The 26,836-nt window shown below is 41.0% G+C and overlaps 1 protein-coding gene across 1 annotated transcript in view; it reads left to right on the forward strand.

The window, feature by feature from the left end:
• The window catches only part of LOC122443608 (aromatase), a 47,923-nt gene that overhangs the window by 6,468 nt on the left and 14,619 nt on the right, over positions 1 to 26,836 (forward strand). Inside the window, exons 2-3 of the mRNA XM_043471993.1 lie at positions 9,398 to 9,578; positions 12,743 to 12,893. Coding sequence (XP_043327928.1) covers positions 9,434 to 9,578; positions 12,743 to 12,893 — 296 coding nt within the window. The 5' untranslated portion in view covers positions 9,398 to 9,433. The remainder of the gene's footprint in view (positions 1 to 9,397; positions 9,579 to 12,742; positions 12,894 to 26,836) is intronic.

The raw sequence follows: 26,836 nt of genomic DNA on the forward strand, positions 1-26,836 counted from the left end.
TCCAGTCCCATCTCTATAATAACTAGCTGGGTGCCCAAGGGCAAAATACTTACCACACTTTGGTTTTCTCATTTGTAAAATGGGTACCATCATGCTTAGCCGACTTATTGTGAGGATGAATGACAATATTTGTAAAGTGCTGGGAACGTTGTCTTGACACACAGCAAATGCTTTGTAAGTGTTCAAAAAATTCTCATCCTTTGGGTCTCTCGTGCTCTTTGAGGCATCTTTATGACATATTTTTGAGGAAGATGAGGAATCAGGCTTCTTTGCCCCTGCAAACATTTAGACATACAGGCAGTGCTAACATTGTGCAGTAGTGCAGGACAGTAAAATGACCATGCAAGCTGAAACTATGCAAGATAATCCTAAAAATTGTACTGTGACCTATAAAAATTTTGTTGAAACATGAAAAACTCTCTTGCTATAGGTTTTAAGTGTATATGGAAGTGTAAAAAAAAATAAAACCAGTATTTTAATACATTGTAATTTAAACATTAGAAACATTGCAATTCTTAAACTGTTTTTTTCTTTGTAAAAAAAAATTTAGCAAGAGTATTTCAGCAGTCCCTGCTGTCTTCTTTTTGTAGAACTGGAACATTTTTTCTATGCCTTGCTGAACTGTCATACTCCTTTATAAATTTGCATCAGCTTCCAATATCTTATACTTTGTGCTCCCAATATTGTAATATCTCTCTGAGAGTTTTTTAAATGAGAAATTTTTGCTCTCAGCACTTCCTCTGGGACATCATTCTCCTTCACTTTCTTCACTTATGCTTTTAACACTGCTTTCAGGTTTCATCAACGTAGACAGAAATGCTGAGGGTCTTGACTGTCAGGAAGTCACAAGGAGCTTACTCAGAATGAGCTTTACTTACTCAGTAAAATTTCAGTCTGGAAACTGAATACCTAAAAACTCAATCTGTTCAAAGGAACTGCTCACTAACAAAGGAACCAAATGCTAATAGACACAAGACTGGCTTTTCAGTCTCAATTTACATATTTTTTTTAAAAGGAAAAAAACTGCCCAACATATGTGCAAGAAGTTTTAGTGCCTTGCTGTTAATGATTACTTAAATGGTAGAGTAATAGGATGAATCAATAGAGTGAATCAGGCAACTGAATGAATTCAACTATGTCATGAAATTTCTGTTCTTGCCAGAAATGTGTCCTTGATTGCACATCTAAGATTTCATATAGATAAGGGGAGAAAAGTAATTATATATACTTCAGGAATCTGATGAAAATTATGGCTTCTTTCCCCCATAAAAGAGCAGATATAACATTTTATTCAGTATTTCAAGGAGTTTCCATAACCCCTGATATCCACTTACAAGACTTCATTAAGAATCTAGAACTTTATCACTAGGTAAAACCCAGCCAGTTGGACCATAAAGAAGGCTGAGTGCCAAAGAACTGATATTTTTGAACTGTGGTGCTGGAGAAGACTCTTGAGAGTCTCTTGGACAGCAAGAAGATCAAACCAATCAATCCTAAAGGAAATCAATCCTGAATATTCATTAGAAGGACTGATGCTGAAGCTCTAGTACTTTGGCCACCTGTTGTGAAGAGCTGACTCATTGGAAAAGACCCTGATGTAAGAAAGATTGAAGGCAGGAGGAGCAGGGGACAACAGAGGATGAGGTGGTTGGATGGCATCACTGACTCGATGGACATAAGTCTGAGCAAACTCTCGGAGATAGTGAAGGACAGGGAAGCCTGGCATGCTGCAGTTCATGAGGTCACAGAGTCGGACATGACTTAACAATTGAACAACAACAAAAACTCAGCCAAAGTCTGTTTCAATAACACTGCAAGTCTTGGAAACTTAGGACACTTTCCAAGGGAAGATAATCTTTGGAGTAGTCACCTGGCACCAGGAACTGAATGGAATGGTTGCTCGTTCTTCATTACATAAGACGATTCAATATAAGTCTCTTCAACAAACTACAATCCCTGAAAATCTCTTCTGAAAGTATAGGTGTTAGAAATCCTTATTGAAAAGAAAGACTCAACACTACATTGTTGAAAAACACTGCAGAGAGGAGTGGCCAAGATGGCAGAGTAGGAAGACCTTGAGCTCACCTCCTTCTGTGGGCACTCCAAAATTTTGATTATTTACAGAGCAACTATCCATGAAAGTGATTTGAAGTCTAGTAGAAAAGATCTATAGCTAAAGGTTTAAAGAAGGAACTATAATATGGGTAGGAGGAGGTATATATAGTACAGTCAAGACCCATACCACCAGGTAGGTGAATCCACCAACAGGAGGATAATTACAATTGTAGAGATGGCCTCCAATAAACGAGGGGTCCAGGCCTCACATAGGACTCCCCAGTCTGGGAGTTCTACACTGGGAAGATGAGCCTCCAGAACATTTGGCTTTGAAGGCTAGTAGGGCTTGCTTTTGGGCTTCCCAGGTGGTACTAGTGGTAAAGAACCTACCTGACAATGCAGGAAACTTAAGAGATGTGGGTTTGACCCCTGGGTTAGGAAGATCCCCTGAAGGAGGGAATGGCAACTCACTCTAGTATTCTCGCCTGGAGAATCCCATGGACAGAGGAGCCTGGTGGGCTACAGTTCATAGGGTCACAAAGAGTTGGAAACGACTGAAGCAGCAGCAGAAGCAAAGCTTGCTTTCAGGAGCCCCAGAGGGATGTGGGAAATAGAGACTCCACTCTTAAAAGTGTACACAAAATCTCACATGCTCTTGGACCAAGGGCAGAAGCAGTAATTCAAAAGCTAGCAGGCCCACTGGCTGATCTTAGAGATTCTTCTGAAGAATCAGGAGGCAACTGAACCTCAATGTACACCAGCAGCAGCCATTTTGGGGAGTGGATCCTATCACAAGGACATTGTTGCTGGTAAGCACCATTTTGGAATCCTTTGTCTAGCTTATTAATGTCAGAACCTGGCCCATCCTCACCAACCCATTGATACCAGTCCTGGAAACTCCAGGTCAGGTGACTAGGCTAGATAGGGACACATCCAAACCTACCTGTTTCTATACAAACCCCTGAGCCTCTAGACACCCTGGAACATGGCCCCACCCACCAGTGGGCCAACATTAGCCCTGGACCCAGTTTCACTCATCAGGGAGGAACCAGCCCTGGGATCCCTTGGGTCCCAGCCCTGCCCACCTACACGCCAACATCAACTCTGGGACCCCTGAGGCCCTACAGCCAAAGACCCCAAAGACCAGATCTGCCCACCAGTGAGCTGGAAGTAACCTCAAGACCTGACTTCACCCTCCAGTGGGTGGACAACAGCCCTAGGACCCCCTGAGCCATGGCTTTACCCACAGGCAGATGGACACAGCTCTGGGACCACCAAGGACTGGTAGCTAGCTGTGTCACAACCCAGTGAACTTGCCAGTGTGCCAGCACCAGATATGGGAACCCCTAGGCCTATAACCAGAGAACCCATGACCTGACTCTGCCTTTCAGTGGATTGGCAGTAGTGCCAGGACCTGCCCTTATTGGTAGCTGGGCACCAGCCCAGGGAAACCCTGTGCCTTAGTCCCACCCACCAGCAGGCAAAACAACCACCCCAGGACCACAGTAGCCCCAGGCCCAGCTATGTCAATACCCAACCTACCCACCAGGAGATTGGCACCACCCAGGAATGCCCTGGGTCTGGCCCTGGCTAACAGGAGGCCTACAGCAGCTCCAGGACACCTTGGGAGGACACCCTGGGAGGACACCCTAGGAGGACACCTCTCAGCCAGCCAACTCAGGACTTGACTATAAAATATGTCAAAAAGAAATGTTGGGGAGAGGGAGAAAATTCAGAGTTGTTAAAATTCATTCAAACTTAAAAAATCAACTCAAAATGACTAATATATATACACACATATATGCTCATATATATACTACTATATATAAACATTTTGTACCCAGAAATAAAAAATCTATAGTAGATATACACAGAAAATAAGAGGAATCCACACATAACACTAAAAATAGCCATCAAATTACAAAGGAAGAGAGAAAAAGGAATTTAAAAAAGCTTCACCAAACAAAAGAGAATTAACAAAATAGCAATAAATATATAACAATGAAGAGTTATTTTTTTAATCTGTTTTTTTGGGGCTGTGCTACATGATATGCAGGATTTCATCCCATGTAGTTCCCTGATCAGTGACTGAACCTGTGGCCCTTGCATTGGAAACACGGAGTCAACAACCGGATCACCAGGAAATAATTACTTTAAATGTAAGTTGAGTAACTGCTCCAAGCAAAAGACATAGAATGGCTGAATAGATATGAAAACAAGACCCGTATATATGCTGCCTATAAGAAACTCATTTCAGATCTAAAGACACACACACAAAGTGAGGGGATAGAAAAGCATATTCCATGAAAACAGGATAGAATAAAGCCAGGATGCCAGTGCTTATATCAGACAGAATAGACTTTAAATACTGTTACGACAAAAAGAATGCTACATAATGATCAAGGGCTCAATCCAACAAGAAGTAACAGTCATATATGCATCCAACATGGGAGTACCTAAATACATAAAGGGAAATATTAACAGACATAAAGGGAGAAATTGACAGTAATACAAAAATAGTAGTGGACTTTAACACCCCACTTACATCAAAGGACAGATCATCTAGACAGAAAATGGATAAGAAAATATTGACTTTAAATGACATATTACACCAGAATAAATTAATAGATATATAGAACGGTCCATCAAAAAGTGATGCATGTGCATGTAAATCATTCTCCAGGATAGATCACATTCTATGCTACAAAACAAATCTCAGTAAATTTAAGAAGACTGAAATAAAATCAGGCATCTTTTCCAGCTACAAAGTTATGAGAATACAACCCAACTACAAAAACACATAGAGGCTAAACAATATACTAAACAACCAATGGATCACTACAGAAATCAGAGGAAATTTAAATATCCGGAGACAAATGAAAATGAAAGCAAATCATAAAGGTAAGAGCAGAAAGGAAAGGGAGACTTAAAAAGAAAAGATCAATGAAACTAAGAGCTGATTCTTTGAAAAGAGAAAATTGGAAAACATTTAGCCAGACATCAAGAAAAGACCCAAATCAATAAAATCATAAAAAGTTACAACTGACACAACAGAAATACATAGGATCATAAAAGATTACTATCAACAATTATATGCCTATAAGGTAGATGATCTGGAAGAAAATGACAAACTCTTAGAAGTGTACAACCTCTCAAGACTGAATAAGAAATAGAAATATAGACAGACCAATTACTAGCTATGAAATTGAATTAGTAATACAAAAGCAAAATCCTCCCAACAAAAGTCCAGGACCAGATGGCTTCATGGGTGAATTCTACCAAACAGAAGATACCTAACACTCTTTTCAAACTATTCCAAAACTTTTCAGAGGAAGAAATACTTCCAAACTAATTCTACAAGGCCAGCATCACCCTGATACCAAAACCAGATAAAGATAACACACAAAAAGAATATTACAGACCAATATCACTGATGAACATAGATGCAAAAATCTTCAACAAAATATTGGGAAGCCAAACGTGACAATACATTAAAAGGATCATACATCATAAATAAGTGGGATTTATACCAGGGATGCAAAGATGGTTTCATGTCTGCAAATAAGTCCATGTGATTCACCACATTCCCAAACTGAAGAATAAAAATCATAAGATCATCTCAATAGATGCAGAAAATCTTTTGACAAAATACAATATCCATCTATGATTTAAAAAAAAAAACTCTCAACAAAGTGATAATAGAGGGAACACAGCACACTGAAGCCATAAATGACAAGCCCACAGTTAACATCATATTCAGTGTGAAAAGCTGAAATATTCTTTAAGTTCAGGAGAAGGATGCCCACTCTTACCACTTTAATTCAACATAGTTTTGGAAGTCCTAGCCACAGCCAACAGAGAAGGAAAAGATATAAAAGGAATCTACACTGGAATGGAAGAAGTAAGACTGTCACTGCTTGCTAATGACTTGATAATACACATAGAAAATCCTAAAGACACCACCAAAAAATTTTACTAGAACTCATCAGTGAATTCAGTGAAGTTGCAGGAGACAAAATTAACATGCAGAAATCTGTTGCATTTCTATACAATAAAAGGCGCTACTAGAAAAAATTTTAAAAATAATCCCATTCATAATAACATCACAAAGAATAAAATACCTTGGAAAAATCTAACCAAGGAGGTAAAAGACCTATACTTGGAAAACTATAAAGACACCGATGAAAGAAATTGAAGATGACACAAACAGATGGAACGATATACTGTGCTCATGGATGGGAAGAACTAATATTGTTAAATGATCATACTACACAAGGCAATCTACAGATTCAATAAAATACCTATCAAAACATAGCATTCTTCAAAGAACTAGAACAAGTATTCTAAAATTTGTTTGGAAACAAAAAAGGCCCCCATTAGCCAAGAGTATCTTAAGAAAGAAAAACAGGAGGTATCCATGATTTGAAACAAAGCTATAATCATCCAAATAGTATACTTCTGGCACAAAATCAGACACACGGATCAAGGGAACAGAGTGGAAAGTGCAGAAATGACTCACACTGATATAGGCAATTAATCTACAACAATGAGGAAAAGCCAACCTCTTCAAAAAATGGTACTGAGAAAACTGGACAGCTACACACAAAAGAATCAAACTAGACCACTTACACCATATATGAAAGAAAATTAAAAATAGATTAAAAACTTCAATGTAAGACCTGAAACTTTTAGAAGAAAATACAGATTTTGACACCAGTTTTAGCAATGTTTTTGGGGATATGTCTCCTCAGGCATGGAAAACAAAAATAAACATAAATAAATGGGAGTACAGTGGGAAAAAAAAATCTTTTGTACAGCTAAGGAAACTATCAACAAAACAAAATGATCATCAACTAAACAGGAGAGGATGATGTCCAACAAAGTGTTAATGTCCAAAATATATAATGAACTCATACAATTCAATATCAAAAAAACAAACAACCCAATTTAAAAATGGGCAGAAGACTTGAATAGACATTTTTCCAAAGATACACAGATGGCCAACAGTCACATAAAAGCATGTTCAACATCACTAAATTATCCAGGGAAATGCAAATCAAAATCACAATGAAACATCACTTTACACCAGTCAGAATGGCTATTATCAAAGAGAGAACAAATAAGTTTTGGTGGGGATGTGGGGAAAAGGGAACACTTGTGCACTATTGGTGGGAGTGTTAATTGCTCTAGCCACTCTAGAAAAAAATCTGAAGCATCCCCAAAAAATTAAAAATAAAACTACCTATGATCAGCAATTCTACTTCTGGGTATGTATGGAAAAAAATTAAAACACTAATTCAAAAAGATACATGAACTGCTATGTTTTTTGCTGAATTATTCACAATAACCAAGATATGGCAGCAATCTAACAGCTCGTAAACAGATGAATGGATAAAGATGATGTGGGGTGTGTGTATAAAATGAAATATTACTCAGACATAAAAAGGAGTGCAATATTACAATGTGTATCAACATAGATGGACCTAAAGGGTATTATGCTAAATGAATTAAGTCTGACAGAAAAAGGCAAATACCATATGATTTCACTTACATGTGGAACCTAAAAACCAAAACAAATGAACAACCATAACTAAACAAAGTCATAAATACAGAGAACAAATAGGTGGTTGCCAGAGGGGAGGGGTTTGGGGGAGGGAAATAGTTGAAGGAGATTAAGAGGTACAAACTTTTAGTCACAAAATAAACTAGTCATGAGTATGAAATTTACAGTGTTGGAACACAGTAATAATTACATAATATCTTTCTGTGGTGACAGATAACAACTAGACATCACGGTGATTATTTTGAAATGTATAGAAATACCAAATCACTATGCTGTGTGTACCAGGAACCAAAATGGTGGTGTACTTCGATTAAACCTCAAAAACAAACTCATAGAAAAGGAAATCAAATATGTGGTTGCCAGAAGCAGGGGGTGGAAGAGGGCGGGGGATTAAATGAAGGTGGTCAAAAGGTACAAACTTCCAGTAATAAGATAAATAAGTGCTTCCCTTGTCGCTCAGCTGGTAAACAATCCTCCTGGGTTCAATCCCTGGGTTGGGGAGATCCCCTGGAGAAGGGAAAGGCAACCCACTCCAGTATTCTGACCTGGAGAATTCCATGGACTGTCTAGTACATGGGGTTGCAAAGAGTCGAACACGACTGAGGGACTTTCACTTTCCAGTAATAAGATAAATAAGTACTAGGAAAGATAAAGTACAATATGATAAAGATAAACTACACTGCTGCATCTTATATATGAATTATTAAGAGACTAAATCCAAAGTGTTCTCATCACAAGGAAGACTATTATTTTTCTTTCTTCAATGTTGTATCTGTATAAGGTGATAGATCAGCACTAAACTTATTTGATAATCATTCCAGGATGCATGTAAGTCGAATCATTATATTGTACACCTTAAAATTACATACTACTGTATGTCAATTACAACTCAATAAAGCAGAAAAAAAAATGCTCTCCGAGAGAAAAAAGGAAAGAGAAAACCACATCAGAACCAGAGAATCAAACTGAAAATTATCCTGTACAGGAGATTAGCTGCTGTGGAGAGCTTGGTGGCTGGGTGGCACCTGAGGCTACTGCTGGTGGTATCAACCAAGCCATCTCTTTTCTTCCTGCTTCCCCACTTCTCTTTCTCCTCCTCTCTTTTTATTCTTTCTCTCCTTTTCTTCTTTCCTACTACCTCTGTCATGGTCCAATGTGTACTGCTTCAACCAGAGGTTTTCAAGCTTCATTAAGCCAATAGGAAAAGATTGTCCTGGGTGAGTCACGTTGAATTCAATAGACAATTTATGGGAGGCTCTGAGAATGCCTCAGTGATGCCTGAGAAATACCTTCTGACTGGGTATTATTTTGGGGGAAGTAATCCCAAGCAAGCAAGGTAGTTGGGGATTGCATTTTAAAAAATGTATTTGGCTTCAGGGGGAAAAATATTGCTTAAAGAGAAACTGCTGATGAAGTCACAGAATGACTCCACCTCTGGAATGAGCTTCATTTTCATATATTTTGGTAAGAAATTTGGCTCTTAGTTGAGCACTCAGTCACTCTACCCACTCAAGGGCAAGGTGATAAGGTTCTATCAGACCAAGCGTCTAAACGAACCTGAGACTCTACCAAGGTCAGAAATGCTGCACTTCAAGCCAAAAGATCTCTCTTGGGCTTGCTTGTTTTGACTTGTAACTATAAATTTGTCTTGTCTAAGTGTCCAATCATATTATAAAACAAAGCGCCGATCTCTACGGTACAGCATCCTCTGAAGCAACAGGAGTCCTAAATGTACATTTTGGGGATTCTCTAATTTTTCCACTCTTCTGATCTCCACAGGACTTTAAATTGCTTCCCGAGATCAAGTAACACAAAATGTTCTTGGAAGTGCTGAACCCAAGGCATTACAATGTCACTAGCATGGTGTCCGAAGTTGTGCCTATTGCCAGCATTGCAATCCTGCTGCTCACTGGATTTCTTCTCTTGGTTTGGAATTATGAGGACACATCCTCAATACCAGGTAAGGCAGTCATTTATTTCTGTATCTAAGGAGATTGTTTCCTTGGGCTTTTGATCCATGAGGGTAAAGGAAATTCTACAAAATGACCAAGAGTAAACCTGGGGGGCTGGCTGAAGTCCACAGCATATAAGCAAATGAGGACTCAGGTGAAAAAATGTTAGGCAATTATCTGCACATGTTTAATGAAAACATTAAAACAATACCTTAGATAATCTCTTCCAGGCTGCACTTTGCTTTGGTAAAATAGACTTGGCACAAGTATCCTTTAAAATAAGTTTACGATGGGGACAGCAAAGTAAAATTCCAAGAACTTATTTTTCTTTTGATCAAATTCATTCCAACTTTGCTCTGAAGGTAAAAATGTCTCTGGAATGCCTTCTGTCCTTCTTTCTGTCTCCCTCCAACTTTGCCTCAGCCATGTCCACTGCCCTCTCCCTTCCCAAACTTATTCTTTCTCTTTATCCCATTCTTTATTTTCTTTTATCCTTGGATAAGGTGGTGATGTTGATGCCACCATAAGAGCTGGATGGGTCCTGGATAGTGGAAGAAAAGTGGGGGACCACTATCATTGCCTTGAAAACCTAAAAACATCTTCAACAAGCTCTGTGGACCAATTAGAAATAGAGTATAATATAATTATCCAGATAACTTCAGTAGGAACACCATCACTCCACACTGTCATACTAACTCAGAATTCTCAGAAATATCAGACTGCTTTTTAATTTTCAGGGAAAATTCCTCATAGCAAGCATCTGTCCCCAGTCCCTTAAGACACTTGATAAGGCTTTCTTTCAAGAGCATACTCATTACACACTTTCAAGTGTAGGCCTCTTTGCACAGTGATGGAGAGTGGGAGTGTAGGGCTGCTGCAAAATGCCCTGGGTCTGGTTTCTTTATCATTTTCGAGAGAACGGCCTGTCTCTCTGTTTGATTCAGCCTGGTATTTTAGGTTACTTTAAATGCCCAATGTAATGGAATGCTTAGTTGGTTTTCTTCTCTACTCCCTGATAGGGGTCTGAAGGAAGACTGTTCCATGGTCTTTAACTCATTGAACCCATGGTCTTTAACTCATTGAACCCCATCTCCATCACTGCCCCTTTCTCACTGGATTCTCTTCCCCCAGTGGGCACCTAAGTCAGGGTCCATGACTGGTAGAGGTGAGGGAGGGGCTGTTTTTAACAAGTCACCCCAGAGGTTTGTGTTGCAGGTGATGGTAGAACTCCCTTGGACCTTTGGGGAGGTGGGGGGAGGCAGGCACAGAATGAGCATCCCTGAAGCTCTGGGCTGGGGACATGAGGCTGTCCCACACTCACAGTCTATGACACTATCACACAGCGCTGTCACTCTCAGCCCTGCCTGAAGTGGATCCTCGTGTGGACTTTTCATTTTCCCAGGTGGTTTTCCTGAGCAGTCAGGGTCGAGAGCACAGAATGGAGCCCAACCCCTTCATTTGATAGAAAGGGAAACTGAGCACCAGGGAGGGCCTCTGCCTGGTCCAGGCGGTATGAATAACCGCGGAGCCACTCTCCTCTGTTCATACGTGAGGGGTTAAAGCTCCAGAAGAGAAAAGGCTTGCCAGCATCTCAGCTGGAAGGAAAGTGGGAATAGGGGGAGCAGGGGAACCACCAGGAAGTCCTAAATCCCAGATGGATGTTCATTTTGCTACTAGGGAGCTTCTATTGAATAGTTCCATGCTTTCCCTGGGGAAAGGTGAGGTCTGGTTAGAACTCTCTAGCTCTAGAACCCTCTAGGCCAGATCCCTCCAATCACCAGCTCTCTGGGCTCTGAGTTTTATGCATATGGGGAATCTCAGGGTCAGTGGAGCCAAAGAGTAGGGAAGGTACAGTGAGCCAAATTCCTCCACTTAACAATTTTCAAAGCAGTTTCATGCCCACTTTCTCTTGTGAAGCTCTGGGCACTCTGGTGAGGTAAGTGTGTTGATCCCTACTTTGCAGATGAAAAAACTGAGACATAAAGAGGCCAGAAGTCCACAACTAGTAGATGATGAAGCTGGGACTCAATTCTAAGCTTCTTAAACCCACATTTACTGAGAGGCCCTGTGTTATCAGGTCATGGGGACAGGGGGTCCCCAGAGTGTGCAGAGGTGACACACATAGGCAGTGCCAGGGAGGGCCGTGGGGGTTGGAGAGGAAAGAATCATTCCTACTTGGTGATTTGCAAGCTTCAATTTGGGGAAACTGCACCAGTTCACTGATCTCTGCCAAGACTACGGTTACCTGGCGCCTGGCAGCTCTCCCTTCCCCAAGGTTACAGGGTGATGTCTAACCTTGTACGTGGGCCCTCTCCCCCAGACCCTCTCTCTGCCCTGTGCACCACATTCTTTACGGGAGCACTGGGGAAAAAGGCATGGTGATACAGTCTCCTTTTGCCCGTTAAAAATCTGTTCTACATAAAATACACAAATAAACATGTGATTACAGATCAGAACAAGAAGGAGGATGTTAGCAGGATCCCAGAAACTCCTCTTGTGCCTTTCCAGTTATACCCTCTGTCACCCCCAGAAGTAAATAAATAGCCTTCTATTCTATAATGATCACTCCCCTGCTTTCTGATAGATTTTTCACCTAATTTCATATTCTAAACAACATACTTCAGTATTACCTGCTCTTGCATGTTTTAGCAACAGGAATGCTATATTACTTATTCTTCTGTCTTGGTTTTTTCCTTACACTTTTGCCTGTAGGTTTCATTTAGGTTGTGGCATGCAGCTGCAGTTCACATAGTATGCAGTTACATGAACATCTCACTGTTTAGTCACCTATTCTACTGTTAGTGGACATTTGGGGAGTCTTCATTTTGGGGCTACTGTGAACAAGGCTGCTATGAACATTCATGTGCACAGGTTTATTTTGTCTAATGAGGTTTAGCTTAAGATTCTCTTCTTAAACCAGTCCATTCAGACTGAAATTATTGAGCCCGAAAGGAATTGGTGTGGTGTGGACTACTTCTTACTTGTAGAGCTGTGAAGAGCCTCATGTTAACTTGTGTTGTTATTTTAATTATTTTGTATGTGTAACTCACCCATATATGTCAGAAGACGTAAAAGGACATTTGGATTTATAGGAACAAGAACAGCAGTATCTTAAGCAATTGCTCTTTTGAGTGGTGCTGAAATACTGATTGTGATCTGATCACTTTCCTAGGTCCCAGCTACTTCCTGGGAATTGGGCCCCTCATTTCCCACTGCAGGTTCCTCTGGATGGGGATCGGCAGTGCCTGCAATTACTACAACAAGATGTATGGAGAATTCATGAGAGTCTGGGTATGTGGAGAGGAAACCCTTATTATTAGCAAGTAAGTCTCAATAACTGGAGAGATACCTGAAAAATCAAGGTTGGGATATTTCCTATTAAAAAGCAAACTTATTTTGATATTTTGCCATCTTTGTTTCCAATGGTTTTACTACTTAAATAAAGATGAGTGATTCCCAGGTAAAAATATAACACTTGAGACAAACAGAATAATTGGGTTTTGCTTGAAACCTGAGGTATATATAATGAATTCTGGAAAGACTGGAAATTATTCAAAATATCTCTGAGCAGGGAATGTGGAAACTTAGAATACAGATGATTTGCTTTTGACAAAACACTTGAAGGAGAGGTGTTACCTTTTATACTTCCCTAAGATTTTGGTCTTAACTGTAGAAGCAAGCATGAAAACAAATAAACAAGCAATAGTAACAGAAAACAAATACCTGAGGGGAGCGGAATTCTGATTGCATCAATTTGCTGATGTGTTTCTAATGCCAACAGGAGGGGAGACAGCAGATGAAGAAGGCATTCTTCTCTTTACAGAATGCTGCTATCCTAAGGCGACTGTCTGTCACTGTCCCAGTAAAAGCAATGGTATTCTCCTGCTCCTCATACACTGTTACATTTTCCAGATAACTTTGGTAGAACTTTGGCGTTCACGCCAGTGTTAACAACATATGGATCAACTAAAGAACTAGCTTTGTGAAATATTAGTTCTCTTACTGACTGATCATAGAAAATGAAGAGTTTAAAATAAAGCACATATCATAAATGTTCAGCTACTTTGCTAGAACTTTAGCAAAGCTAGTTACCAGAATGTCTCATTAATGAGATTTTATATTTATAATCCCTGACAAAGATTTACTCAGAAACTAAGACTGACCAGTGTGATTTACTTATTTATTAGGATTTTTTCTTCAGATACATAGACTATTGCCCAGAAATAAGTGAAGCATTTCTGGAAACTACATTGGCTTTTCTCATGCCATGATGTTATACATCATTTCTGAAAATACCATGGTAAACACAAAGCCTGAATATTTTGAACCAAATACTTGGAAGAAGGGAGAAGGGAAAAGGTGTTATCCTTCCAAATATTTCTACCCATCCAAGAATGTTATTTTGAACCAGACTAATTCCTCAATTGTTGCCTGGGTGTTTTCCCATTTCATTCAGTTAGGTGTTGTAAGAGTCTTAACAGTAACTAAGACTGACCATGTTTATACAACTAAACATGCTTATACAGCTTCAGTGGAAACGTCATTCAGGTGGAAATGTCATTTCACTGGGTTAAGGTCAAACACCCCAGTGCCGTGGTTCTGACTGTGGTCCCCTGACCAGCAGCAGCCACATCTGGCTTTCCATCCTTGGTCCCTCCCTGACACACTAAAGAAGAAAGTCTGGGGTCGGGGCCCAGGGGTCTTTGTCCATGAGCTCTCCAGGTCATTCTGAGGCACACTCCAGTTTGAGACTCGCTGCTCTAATGGTGAGACCATAGGCACTCTTAGGATTTACTCTTCTTGGTCTATCGAGCTCTGCTCAGCCAAATTTAAGTGAATTTGACATGTTCTCATGTTCAGAATCAGTACTTCACTCATTTTTGCAGCCAATTTTGAGTCTCGAAATTGTCCTGGAACAGATGACGATTGAGCTTGGGGGACTGGGACACTGCCTCCTGCTCGTTGATCTCCCAGGGCAAAAAGCTGCCTTCCAGCCCTCCTCAGGTCAGCATCTGCCTCTCCCTCAGATACAGGTGAAGGGACCCACAGGATAGTTATCCTGCAGCTCGGGATCTAGAGCACTGCTTCTTGCCCTGGCTTCACATCAAAGTCGCCCAGGGAGCTGTTCAACAACCCAATGCCCAGGTCACATCCCAACTTTTATAGTCTCTTGATGGGGGGACCCAGGCACTGATGGTGTTCAGAGCCCTCCAGGTAATTCCAATATGCTGCAGAGCTGGAGGGAGGAGAGAAGGTAAGAAGCTTCCAGGACAGAGGGCTTTTCCCTTCAGTATGGGGCAATACTGAAGCAGGTTGCAGTGGATTTGCCTAATTTTCTCCCCCTGAAGTCTAGGTCAGGTGGTGGAGGTACAAGACGAGACCTGGAGGGAAGAAGGAAGCACCTGAGAAAGGATCAGGTGATCAGGACAGAAACTGCTCACAGACACTAGATACTCAGATCCCCAGATAAATGCCCAGGAACCTCACAGGCAATTCCTGAAATAGGATCCTGGTCACAGCACGTGGTGTCTGACCAGTCTGCACCTTTCAGGAAAGTGACCTTACTGACCCCGACACTGTCAGCTGCTTACTTCGCCCTGAGGACACAGACAACAGCCATCTGCCCTGCCCCCGGCTCCATCCCTGCTCTCCCAGCTCTCCCCCTGTCCTGTCCTCACAGGCTTTTCTCTGGTTGGATCTCTGTGTTCTCTATAATTGCCTCTGAGCTGCTCAGATTTTGTTGTTAAGGGCTGAGCTCCCCGCAGGAATAGGACGTGTTTGTCCCCGTCTCCTTCCCTCGCCGCTCTTCAGAGCCTCCCAGAACTTCCTGTACCTCTTGAAGAGACCCCACTGGACCCCAGAAAGCTTTTTCTTTGAATAATATGCCAGGTCTTTTCTCTTCTGAAAGTTTGACATCTGTCGTCATTACAACTGTGCTGAGATTATGGCCCAACTTTTCAGATCAGCTAGTTCTGAAGTGGTGGGGGATGCAGAGCTGTGGGTGGGGGAGATGTCAGGCACCAGTGCTGCTGGGCTTCTGCCTGAGCAGCTGGGGGCGGCGGGGGGAGGGCATCTGATCATCTGCAGGTAAAGTGCGCACCATTCCCCAGGCAGGGGTGCTGTAAATAATGAGGGGCCACAGACACTTCATGCCATTAGTATATATTGGTGTTTGCAAGAATATCATAAAGAAGAATGTGGGTAGCATCAATAAGGGAGTAGCACTTAATACACTGATGATGATGATGAGATGTTGCTTAGTCATGTCCGACTCTTTGCGACCCCATGGACTGTAGCCTACCAGGATCCTCAGTCCATGGGATTTTCCAGGCAAGAATACTGGAGTGGGTTGCCATTGCCTTCTCCAGGGGATCCTCCCAACCCAGGGGTCGAACCTGGGTCTCCTGCATTGTAGGCAGACATTTTACCATCTGAGCTACCAGGGAAGCCCACTAACTGGGGTCAAATTGGCCCATCTGCTACCAATTTAAATACTAATTATTGTTATAGTATTTATATACCTATTTTAATAGTGTATAAATTTATCCCCACGTTGTGGGATTTTTATGGTAAAACTCAGATAGTTCCAGGCAAACCAGGATGGTAGCCCACACTATTATCAGGTAGATATGTGCTGTATAGAAGATGAAGTGGGTGGAACATCTTTCAGATGGGGAAGAATCAGGATTCCATTTCAGATATGTTGACTTGACTTGCCTAGCACCACTGAATGGAATATTAAGAAGGAAGTTCTGACCATCCAGACCTTCCTCTGTAGTCAGAAACTAGCAAAGGAGCTGAGGAGGAGAGCCAAACAGAAAAGGGAAAACCAGGAGACAGTGGTGGTCTGAAGGCCAGGTGAGGAACGCATGTCAGGGAGGATGGAACTGGCAAGTATCCAGATAGTGCCACATGACTAGACAGATGTCAGCATTGCATTTAGCACCAGGGAGGTTAAGGGTGACCTTGACAAGGGGAGTTTCAGTGGAGTTCTGGGGGCAAAATGTGACCACTGTGGAGAATGGGGAGAGAAGAATTGGAGGTGGCAGATACACTCTTCAAGGCGTTTGTCCTAAAGGAGGCAGAGGAATAGAATAAGGCTGAAAGGGGAATTTGGTCCAAGTCTTTTTATTTGCTAAGATACAAGACACTATGATATGTGTGCTTTGGTGGGAATGATGAGTCACAGAGGAAAACCATTGACGCAGCAGAAAGAAGGAGTGTGCCAGGTGAGATGACAAAGGAGTGACAGGTGCAATTGGCCTTGAATAGGGACATGGAAGTTCATCCCCAGTAACAGAAGTGAAGATTGAACATATGGGCACTGATCCTGATGGTTGGACTTGCAGAGGTTTTAATTGCTTCTGTTTTCTCAGCAAAATAGGATCAAGTCTCTGTGTGTGTGTTAGTTGTGTCCAACTCTTTGTGACCCCATAGACTGTAGCCTGCCAGGCTCCTCTGTCCATGGGGTTCTCCGGGCAAGAATACAGGAATGTGCAGCCATTCCTTTCTCCAGGGGCTCTTCCTGGCCCAATCAAGTCTGTAGTTGAGATTAAAGGTGAGGAAGTAGAACAGTGGAGAAGACAGGAGGCAGGATATAACAGTCATACAGGACTCAGGAAATGTACTAGAATGGGCTATTCCCATTTGAATTTAACTGAGACCTCCCTCTGTGGTGTGTGTGTGTGTGTGTGTGTGTGTGTGTGTGTGTGTGTGTGTGTGTGTGTGTGTGTGTGTGTGTGTGTGTGTGTGTGTGTGTGTGTGTGTGTGTGTGTGTGTGTGTGTGTCTTTGTGCATGTATGGTTTTCCCCTAGCCCCATTCAGCCGCCAGGTGCAAGCAGAGTAAGCTGAGTCGGCTTTAACAGGGTTGAGATTTTACCAGGGGAACTAGGACAAAGTAAGTAGAAGTTCAAGGAGGGGAGGATGCATGACAGGGAGAGACTTTAATGATAGACAAGAAACATTTTTCCAACTTTCTAGTAAGAAAAGTTCAAATGAACAAGAAAGAAGAACAATCTCCCTACTTTTTGCTGACCTTGACCTTCTGAAGAGACCATGTCAGTTGTCTTACAGGATGTCACACATTCCATATTTCTTTCATTGTCTCATTATGGTGTCATTGAACATACACTTCTATTCCTGGTATTGCTTATAAACTGAACACTACATTTATAAGATCAATCCAATCCAGATTAACTGTTTTGTAAGAATATTTTCCTGTTTAGTCCTGGACACTTCATATTGCATCATAATCAAGAGCCCAGGGAAGGTGGTCCCATATTATAAATACTAAATCTAATCAGCTTAGGGTGGTTGCAGTCAGGTCTCTGTTATATTCATTTTCTCTTGCAGTGACCTCAGTATTAGAGCTGCATAAGAATATTAGAGGGCAAAAGACAGGGAAAACGTGATAGGATTGATGGAGTGTGAGTGACAGGCACAGAACAGGTCTACAGGAAGCAAGTGCTTTTGAATGTTTGGTGCCAGCTGTTCCACTGATTGTTTCCCCATATTTCTAATACTCATCATTCTTGAACCTCACCAAGAGTCTGTGAATTCTTTAAACTCAGAAGGGATTTTTTGTTTGTTTGTTTTTTTACCACCTAAACTTCTTTTTTTACCACCTAAACTGACTCATTCTGAAGAGACAAAAGATTTGCCTTCTTTGGAGATAGCTTTTGACTTCAGTCATGTTTTCAGAAGAATAATAACCCCAGGGACCAGGCATCTTAAACTATCCAGTATCCCTTCTGAGCTTGGTGACTCTCTGGTCTCTTCTCAGTGGTGAGAGACCCTCAGTCTCTCAGTCAATCAATGCAACATCCCCCTTACCTAGTGTTAGAGCCGGTACAATTATGGGAAGGAGGTCTCTACTGTCCACCTAAATGTCAGGAGAGCTCTGGGCTTAGTGCCTCGCCAACCTTCCCTTCTTCACTCTCCTGATTTACTCTGGTTAGATAAAACCAGCCTACTTTTGATAAGTGATCTTGTTTTAAACTGCTTGTCTTTAGTCACACTTTGCTTGCTGTGTGTATCACCTTTGTCTTGCCTGCATGTGCGTGTTAAGTTGCTCAGTCGTGTCTGTGACCCTATGGACTGTAGCCCACCATGCTCATCAGTCATTGGGATTCTCCAGACAAGGATACTGGCGTGGGTTGCCATGCCCTCCCTGAGGGGATCTTCCCAGCCCAGGGATCGCTTATATCTCCTGCACTGACAGGTGGGTTATTTACCACTAACACTACCTGGGAAGCATTCTTTGCCAAGTTAGAGCCTCTGTCTCAGCGTAAGATATTGGTGCCCCTTGAAGAACACATTGCCTTTAAATGGTAGCTCTTTATTAACCAGCATTTACTTGGATTGAGATTTCTTATTCTCTTTTTTTAAGCTGATAAGGTAGTTCCTCAAAACATATGGAAAGACCAATATCTTTTATGAAATATGCCAAAGCTCTAGGAGTCAGAGTAGAAAAATACTGTTCTGCCTGTTTCCTAATTAAAATGTGTATACTAGTTTGTGAATTATGAGGCAATAAATTGCTTACTTTCTGCTTTAATTATGGAACAAGGTGGGGGAAGGTGAGAAAGCTAGAGGCCTAAAATCTTTTAATTAATAAGAATTTCAGTCCTTTCTACAGCATGATATTTCCACACAGGACAAAGTTTGGCTAGTTGGTCAAACTAATTCCTTGAAACACAAATAGAAGCATCTGGATATTTGGGTTTTTTGCTTTTATAGTTGCTAGGAAGAGAAAAGCTTACCCAAAACTTAGGATAATTTGGTTAATATTATCTGGGATTAAATCAAGAATATATGTGACTTAGTATTTTGGTTTGAAAATAAGATTTTGTTCCTGAAATATATATCAAGTAAATAATTCATTCATATGCTAATTCTGTTTTCATTTCAAAGCACTGCCATTATTTCAGGGGCTTTCTTTTAAAGTTTAAATGGGAACTTGAAATCCATCACAGAGGTGTGGGTTTGGCTAGTACTTACCCCACCACCTAATCTACTCAGTTGGAGCTGAGCTCCTTTGGCCCAGGGTCTTCTATGGCAATGTGTTCTCACAGGCATTCACTGAACCACCTCATTAGAGCTAAATCATCCTTTTAGGAGTCAATTGCAACTTGGAGAGAGAGGAGCTAATGAGAAGATGACCACCCTAACCCACTGGAAGAATAAATGCATAGGGTATAGTAGCCACTCCCCATCTTTGAGAGTTGTCTGTTCAGAAAACAGCCAGAGTAGGAGAATTTGCAGTTGAGAAACAGAATTTTAGTATAGAAGGAAGGCAGAGCCAAAGTAGTGGTAAATACATGAAAATCTGTACAATATTAAGCACACCAAAATAAGGGAGAAAATAACATCTAAAGTAAAGCTAAGATCAGAAATACGTTATGCATCTAGAATTTGCACAATTGAGCACTGTGTGATTCCTTCCAACTTCTATCGCCTGCACACCAGAAAAAGTCCAGATTCTCCCTCTTTTGCAATGTCAAAAAGATGTTTATAAATATATCCTAGGGATTTCCCTGGCAGTCCAGTGGTTAAGACTTCACCTTCCAATGCCCGTGGTGTGGGTTCCATCCCTGACAGGGGGAGCTAAGATCCCACATGCCTTGCGGCCAAAAGAATCACAATATAAGACAGATACAATATTGTAACAAATTCAATAAAGACTTAAAATGGTTCACATAAAAAAAAATTTTTCTTTAAAAATATATTTACTTTCCTGTTATAATGTGCATATTTTCCTTTATTCCTCTGCTCAAATGTTTGATCCCTTTCTGATGTCATGATCGGTGTCTCTTCTGAACTCCACTCTGGCCTTGGATACATGGAATAGTGGGAAAGCTCTGGAAGGTCTATTTTAACTTCCCTAGCAGACTTGAGCAGGTAGGCTCTTGAGCCCTGAATTTAAGTGTTATATCATTTTAGCTGTGCCTATGGCAGCTCCTCACCAGAGCACACAAGGTGGGCATCTTTTATACACTTTCTGGCTCCTGTCTTGTAAATACTGCTGAACCATAGACTGATACCGGTTCACCCTGCACTGACTTTCTTCATGTCTCCAGCTGCTGCACTGCAAAAATCCTCTACTTCTCTGCTCACCACTCTGTCCCTCTTTTTAATTCCCAAGCTCTGCTTCTTTTTTCTGATTATCTCTGTGAAAAAATGGCTGTCAATTTGAAGATACTCAAGTGGAATTTTTTGAAGTTTCATAAACACATAAGGAGGAAAGTCACTCTGCTATGCTTGTGTTACTAAGATGGATTTACACTTGGCCATGTGGTCCACATATAAATACTGTGACATAAACCCTGTAATCTGAAGAGCCTGTTGTCCTGCCCTACAGAGGGGTCTGGGTAACAAGCTTGGAACAGCTGTACTAGCACAGGGAGGTAGAAGTTGGTACATGAGACCTAAGGTTGGTCCAGTGGTTTGTGTGAGCTCTGTTAGGGTGAGATTTATGCTGAGTTTTTTTTTTCCCCTCTGATGGGCAAGGCTGAGTGAGGTGGTAATCCTGTCTGCCGATTATTTGGTTTGTATTTTTGCTTTGTTTGTTTTTTAGATGAGGCATGCTGCACAGGGTGCTACTGGTGGTTGAGTGATGTAGGGTCTTGTATTCAAGTGGTTTCCTTTGTACGAGTTCTCACTATTTGATACTCCCAGGGTTAGTTCTCTTTAGTCTAGGGTCTTGGAAGCCAGTGCTCCTACTCCAAAGGCTTAGGGCTTGATCTCTGGTCAGGAACAAAGACTCCACAAGTGGTTTGTTATGGCATTAAGTGAGATTAAAATAAATACCCCAAAACGAGAAACCAAAGATGAACCCCAGACAAATGGCAGTTACAAAATCATGCAAATAATAATTATGATAATGGAATATATACATATACACCCATAAGCAAAATCAAAACAATCCAATAAAAATAAAGTACAGTAGATTGATCTGGTGAACAAAAGAAATAATTATATCTATCAGTTAAGAATAAAACTATCTAAAGCACGAGCTGGAAAACAAAACTAAAGCAAGGTGCCAAGTGGGGAATAAAACAATGGAAACAAAACTAACAAATACATTGAGAGGAAAGGAAAGAAAGGAAAGAAAGAATAGATATGCAAAGTTAAATAGAGGTAGATAAAGAAGATTTATATATATATTGAAGATTAACTGCAAGGGTAAAAGAACAGTAGGAAAAGCAAGTAAAGGGATAAATGTAGAAAAAATAGTAACAGGTTTAAAAAATTAAAATTAAAAAAAGAGAGGAAAAAAAAGGAAGAAGGAAAAGAAAACAAAGGGGAAACTCCACAGAACTGCAAAAACCCAACAGAGAGGCAGAGGTTTATAACAATAATAAAAAATGTGACTGAGGGGAAAAAAAAGCTCAAAAGCTTAATTAGATTTCATAGTGTCAATAAAATCAACGACTACAACAGAGCGGGGTGGGAAGGGAAAAAAAAAAAGTGAAAAAAAAAAATCCAAAGAATTTGGACAAGAATACAGAACAAGCAAAGCATAAGAATAATAAATGTTTTTCTTGAGTCACTGCTGTCAGAGTCCTTTCCCTTGCTGGTAGTCACAGTCCACCTCACCTCCCTAGGATGCCCTCCAAAACTGTGCTGGTCTCTGAACCTGCTGTGGGGCAGGTCAGATTCTAATCTGGTCCTACTCCTGTGTGTTCTTTCCTCCAACGTCCACAGCTATCAGAACTACTGCATTTTCTTTTGTGGGAGCTCTTAATGTCCTTTTTTATTCCATAGACACAGAGTCTGCCTAGTTGATTGTGTGGATTTAATCTGCAGCTTATACAGCTGGTGGGAAGGTTTTAGGTCTTCTTCCTTAGCCACACTGCCCCTGGGTTCCAATTGTGGTTTTATTTCCACCTCTGCATGTGGGTCATCCACTGGGGTTTGCTCCTGAGGCTGCCCTGGAGGACTTGGGTCTGTCCCAGTGAGGGCCAGCTGTGGAGGTGGTGCAGCTGCTTGGGTTGCAGGGGTTCTGGCAGCACCAGGTACTCGGGGAGTTGGCAGCTAGGGCAGCAGGAAATATAGAGCTTTAGAAGGGTATTGCAACCAGTATTGGCCAATACACTCCAGTATTCTTGCCTGGAGAACCCCCTGAAAGAGAAGTCTGGCAGGCCACAGTCCACAGGGTCGCAAAGAGTTGGGCACGACCGAAGCAACCCTGCATGCTTAGATGCAAGACTTTTTTTGCCTGTGGCAGCTCTGCCCCAGTAAGGGTTGAGCGTGAAGGTGGCACAGCTTCTTGGCTTGCAGGGACCCTGGTGGCACCAACTGTGCAGGGACACAGACTGCCTCCACCGCAAGAATTACGGCTCTATCAGAGTCTTTTTTTTGAGCCTCTTGTATCTGGCAATCGGAAGGCCTCTTTGGCCAGTCTTTCTCCAAAGCTCTGCCCATTCAGGCACTTAGAGGGTTCCCTTGCCTGGGGTCCTTCTCTGTTGTTCCACACGTGAGGCACATAGACATGGCTGGGGTCCTACTCTGTAGATCGGTGTGTCAAGCACTTAAAGGGGTACCCTGGGTGGGGTCCTACTCTGTAGTTCAGTACATCAGGTGTTTGATGGGCCAGCCTCTCTATTGTTGAGCTGTGGATGTGAGTTTTACATGGTTCTATGTATTATCTTACGCTGGTCAGGTACTCTTATCTGCTCTCAGCTGGTGTTCTGCATGCATTTCTGTGTCTGAAGGCGTATTCCTGATGTATCCGTGAAGAGAGATGTATGCCACATGCACCTACTCCTCTGCCATCTTGTCCTCCTGAAGTTTTTTATTAAAGTATAGTTGATTTTACAATGTTTTGTTAGTATCAGATATACAGCACAATGATTCAATTTTATATATATATATATATACACATATATATACATACATACACACACACACACATATATACTCTTTCAGATTCTGTTTTCTTATTTGTTGGTGTTCAGTCACTAAGTTGTGTCCAACTCTTTATGACCCCATGGACTGTAGCCCGGAGGCTCCTCTGTCTGTGGGATTTCCCAGATAAGAATATTGGAGTGGGTTGCCATTTCCTTTTCCAGGGGATTTTCCTGACTCAGGGATCGAATCTGGGTCTCTTGCATTGGCAGGCAAATTCTTTAGCGCTGAGCCACCAGGGAAGCCCTGTTTTTCTTATATGTTATTACAAAATATTGAAGATAGTTCCCTATGCTATACAGTAGGTCCTTGTTGGTTACCTATCTCACATATAGTAGTGTGTATATGTTCCTCTTAACTCCCTTTCACCTTTGGTAATCTTAAGTTTGTTTTCTAGATGTGTGAGTCTCTTTCTGTTTTGTAAATAAGTTCATTTTTATCCTTTTTTTTCCTTAGATTCCACATACGAGTGATACCATGATATTTTTCTTTACCTGGTTTACTTACTATGATAATCTCTAGGTTCTTCCAGTTCCATTCAGTTGCTCGGTTGTGTCCGACTCTTTGTGACCCCATGGACTGCAGCACGCCAGGCTTCCCTGTCCATAACCACTCCTTGAGCTTGCTCAAACTCATGTCCACTGAGTTGGTGATGGCATCCAACCATCTCATACTCTGTCGTCCCCTTCTCCTGCCCTCAATCTTTCCCAGCATCAGAATCTTTTCCAATGAGTGAGTTCTTTATATCAGGTAGCCAAAGTATTGGAGCTTCTACTGGACTATTGGAGTATAGGTCCTTCCATGTTGCTGCAAATGGTGTTATTTCATTCTTTTTTATGGCTGAGTAATATTCCATTGTGTGTATGTACCTCATCTTCTTTATCCACCCACCTGACAGTGGACATTTAGGTTGCTTCCATGTCTTGGCTGTTGTAAATAGTGCTGCTGTGAAAACTGAGGTGCATCTATCTTTCTGAACTATGTTTTTCTCTGGACATATGCATAGGAATGGGATCATTTGACCATAATGAAGCTCTATTTTTAGTTTTTAAAGGAACCTCTGTATTGTTTTCCATAGTGGCTACACCAATTTATTTAATACATTCCCACCAACAGTGAAGGTTTCCTTTTTATCCACATACTTTCCAGCATTTATTATTTATAGACTTTTTCATGATAGCCATTCTGACTGGAGTGAGGTGATACCTCATGGTAGTTGATTTGCATTTGTCTAATAATTAGCAATGTTGAACACCTCTTCGTGTGCTTGTTGACCATCTGTATGTCTTCTTTGAAGAAATGTTTATTTACCTCTTCTGCCCATTTTTTAATTGGGCTCTTTGATTTTTTAATATTGAATTGTATAAGCTGTTTGTGTATTTTAGAAATCAATCCCTTGTTGATCTCACCACTTGCAAATATTCTCTCTCATCGGTAGTTTGTCTTTTTGTTTTGTTTATGGTTTCCTCTGCTGTGCAAAAGTTTTAAATTCAGTTAGGCCCTGTTTATATTTGTTTTTATTTCCACTGTTCAAGGAGACACATCCAAAAAGATATTACTGTGATTTAAGGCAAAGAGTGACCTTCCTATGTTTCCCTCTAGGAGCTTTATACCAATAGTGTCTGGTCATATATTTAAGTGTTTAATCCATTTTAGTTTATTTTTTATATAGTATAGAAAGAAAGTGAAGTTGCTCAGTCGTGTCCAACTCTTTTTGACCCCATGGATTGGAGCCTACCAGGTTTCTCTGTCCATGGGATTTTCTAGGCAAGAGTACTGGAGTGGGTTGCCATTTCCTTCTCCAGGGGATCTTCCCAACCCAGGGATCAAACCTGGGTCTCCCACATTGTAGGCAGAGCTTTTACCATCTGAGCCACCAGGGAAGTCGATCATGTAGTATAGAGAATGTTTTAATTCATTCCTCTAAATATAGCTCTCCAGTTGTCCCAGCACCACTTTATTGAAGAGACTGTCTTTCCTCCACTGTATATTCTTGTCTCCTTTGTCATAAGCTAATTGACCACAGGTGTGTGGGTTTATTTCTGAGCTTTCTCCCCTGTTCCATTGATCCATACGACTTTTGTCCCAGTATCACACTATTTTGACTACTGTAGCTTTGTAGTATACTCTGAAGTCAGGAAGCCTGCTTCCTCCAGCTCCATTTTTCTTTCACTAGATTGCTTTAATTACTCAAGGTATTTTGTGTCTCCAAATTAAAAAATTTTTAGTTCTAGTTCTGTGAAAAATGTCATTGGTAATTTGATAGGGATTACATTGAATCTGTAGATTGCCTTGGGTAGTATAATAATTTTAACAATATTCAATCTTCCAATCCAAGTACAAGATATACATGGGTATATCTTTCCATCTGTGTTGTCTTCAATTTAGTTCATCAGTGTCTTTAGTTTTCAGAGTAGAGGTCTTTTGCATCCCTAAGTAAGTTTATTCCTAGGTATCGTATTTTCACTGATGTAATTGTAAATGGTAGTGTTTCCTTAATTTCTCTTTCTGATCTTTCATTGTTTGTGTATTTTTGCAATATTCACAAATCAATTGGTGTGATATACCACATTAACACAATGAAGAGTAAAAACCATGCGATCATCTCAATAGATGCGGAAAAACGTTTTGATAAAAATTAACAGCCATTTATAATAAAAACTCAGCAGAAAGTGGGCATAGAGGGAATCTATGTCAACATAATAAAAGCCATGTATGAAACCCACAGCAAACATCATACTCAATGGTAAAAAGCTGAAAGCTTTTTCTCTAAAATCAAGAAAAAGACAAGGATGCCCACACTTGTCACTTTTATTTGCTATAGTATTGGAAGTCCTAGCCATAGCAATCAGAGAAGAAAAAGAAACAAAAGAAATTCAAATTGGAAAAGAAGTAATAAAACTGTCACTTTTGAAGATCACATGATATTACATAGCAAACCCTATCCTTTCAATTATTAAATTATTTAAATGATTGATTTATACTTCCAATGCCATAGCCTAACTTATAAGCAGCCTTAATAAAAGAGCTTCTCATTAAAGTGAGCCTTTCTGCAAAAGAATTCTGTACCGCTGTCCTATGAAGACAATATTCTCCTCACATGTGGAGGCCCCATGATGCGTTCAGCTAGAATTTTTAAAAATTCTATAAAACTCAATGCCTTAACATGCCCTAATTCTACTGGGACTGGAGGTAGGAAGCAAGCCCTGGAGGAGATCTGTGGGGAGGGGGCTGCCTCCTCCCTACCTACTTGTTCTGAAAGCTGAAGCTAGGCTGTAAGAACTGGTCCAGGAGCGAAGGTAGAGGGCAGAGTAGTGGAAGAAGAACTGGGAAGTTGAAGGAAGCCTAGGCTATTGGC

Source organism: Cervus canadensis, chromosome 6 (assembly GCF_019320065.1).
Source record: "Cervus canadensis isolate Bull #8, Minnesota chromosome 6, ASM1932006v1, whole genome shotgun sequence".
Lineage (NCBI taxonomy): Eukaryota > Metazoa > Chordata > Mammalia > Artiodactyla > Cervidae > Cervus > Cervus canadensis.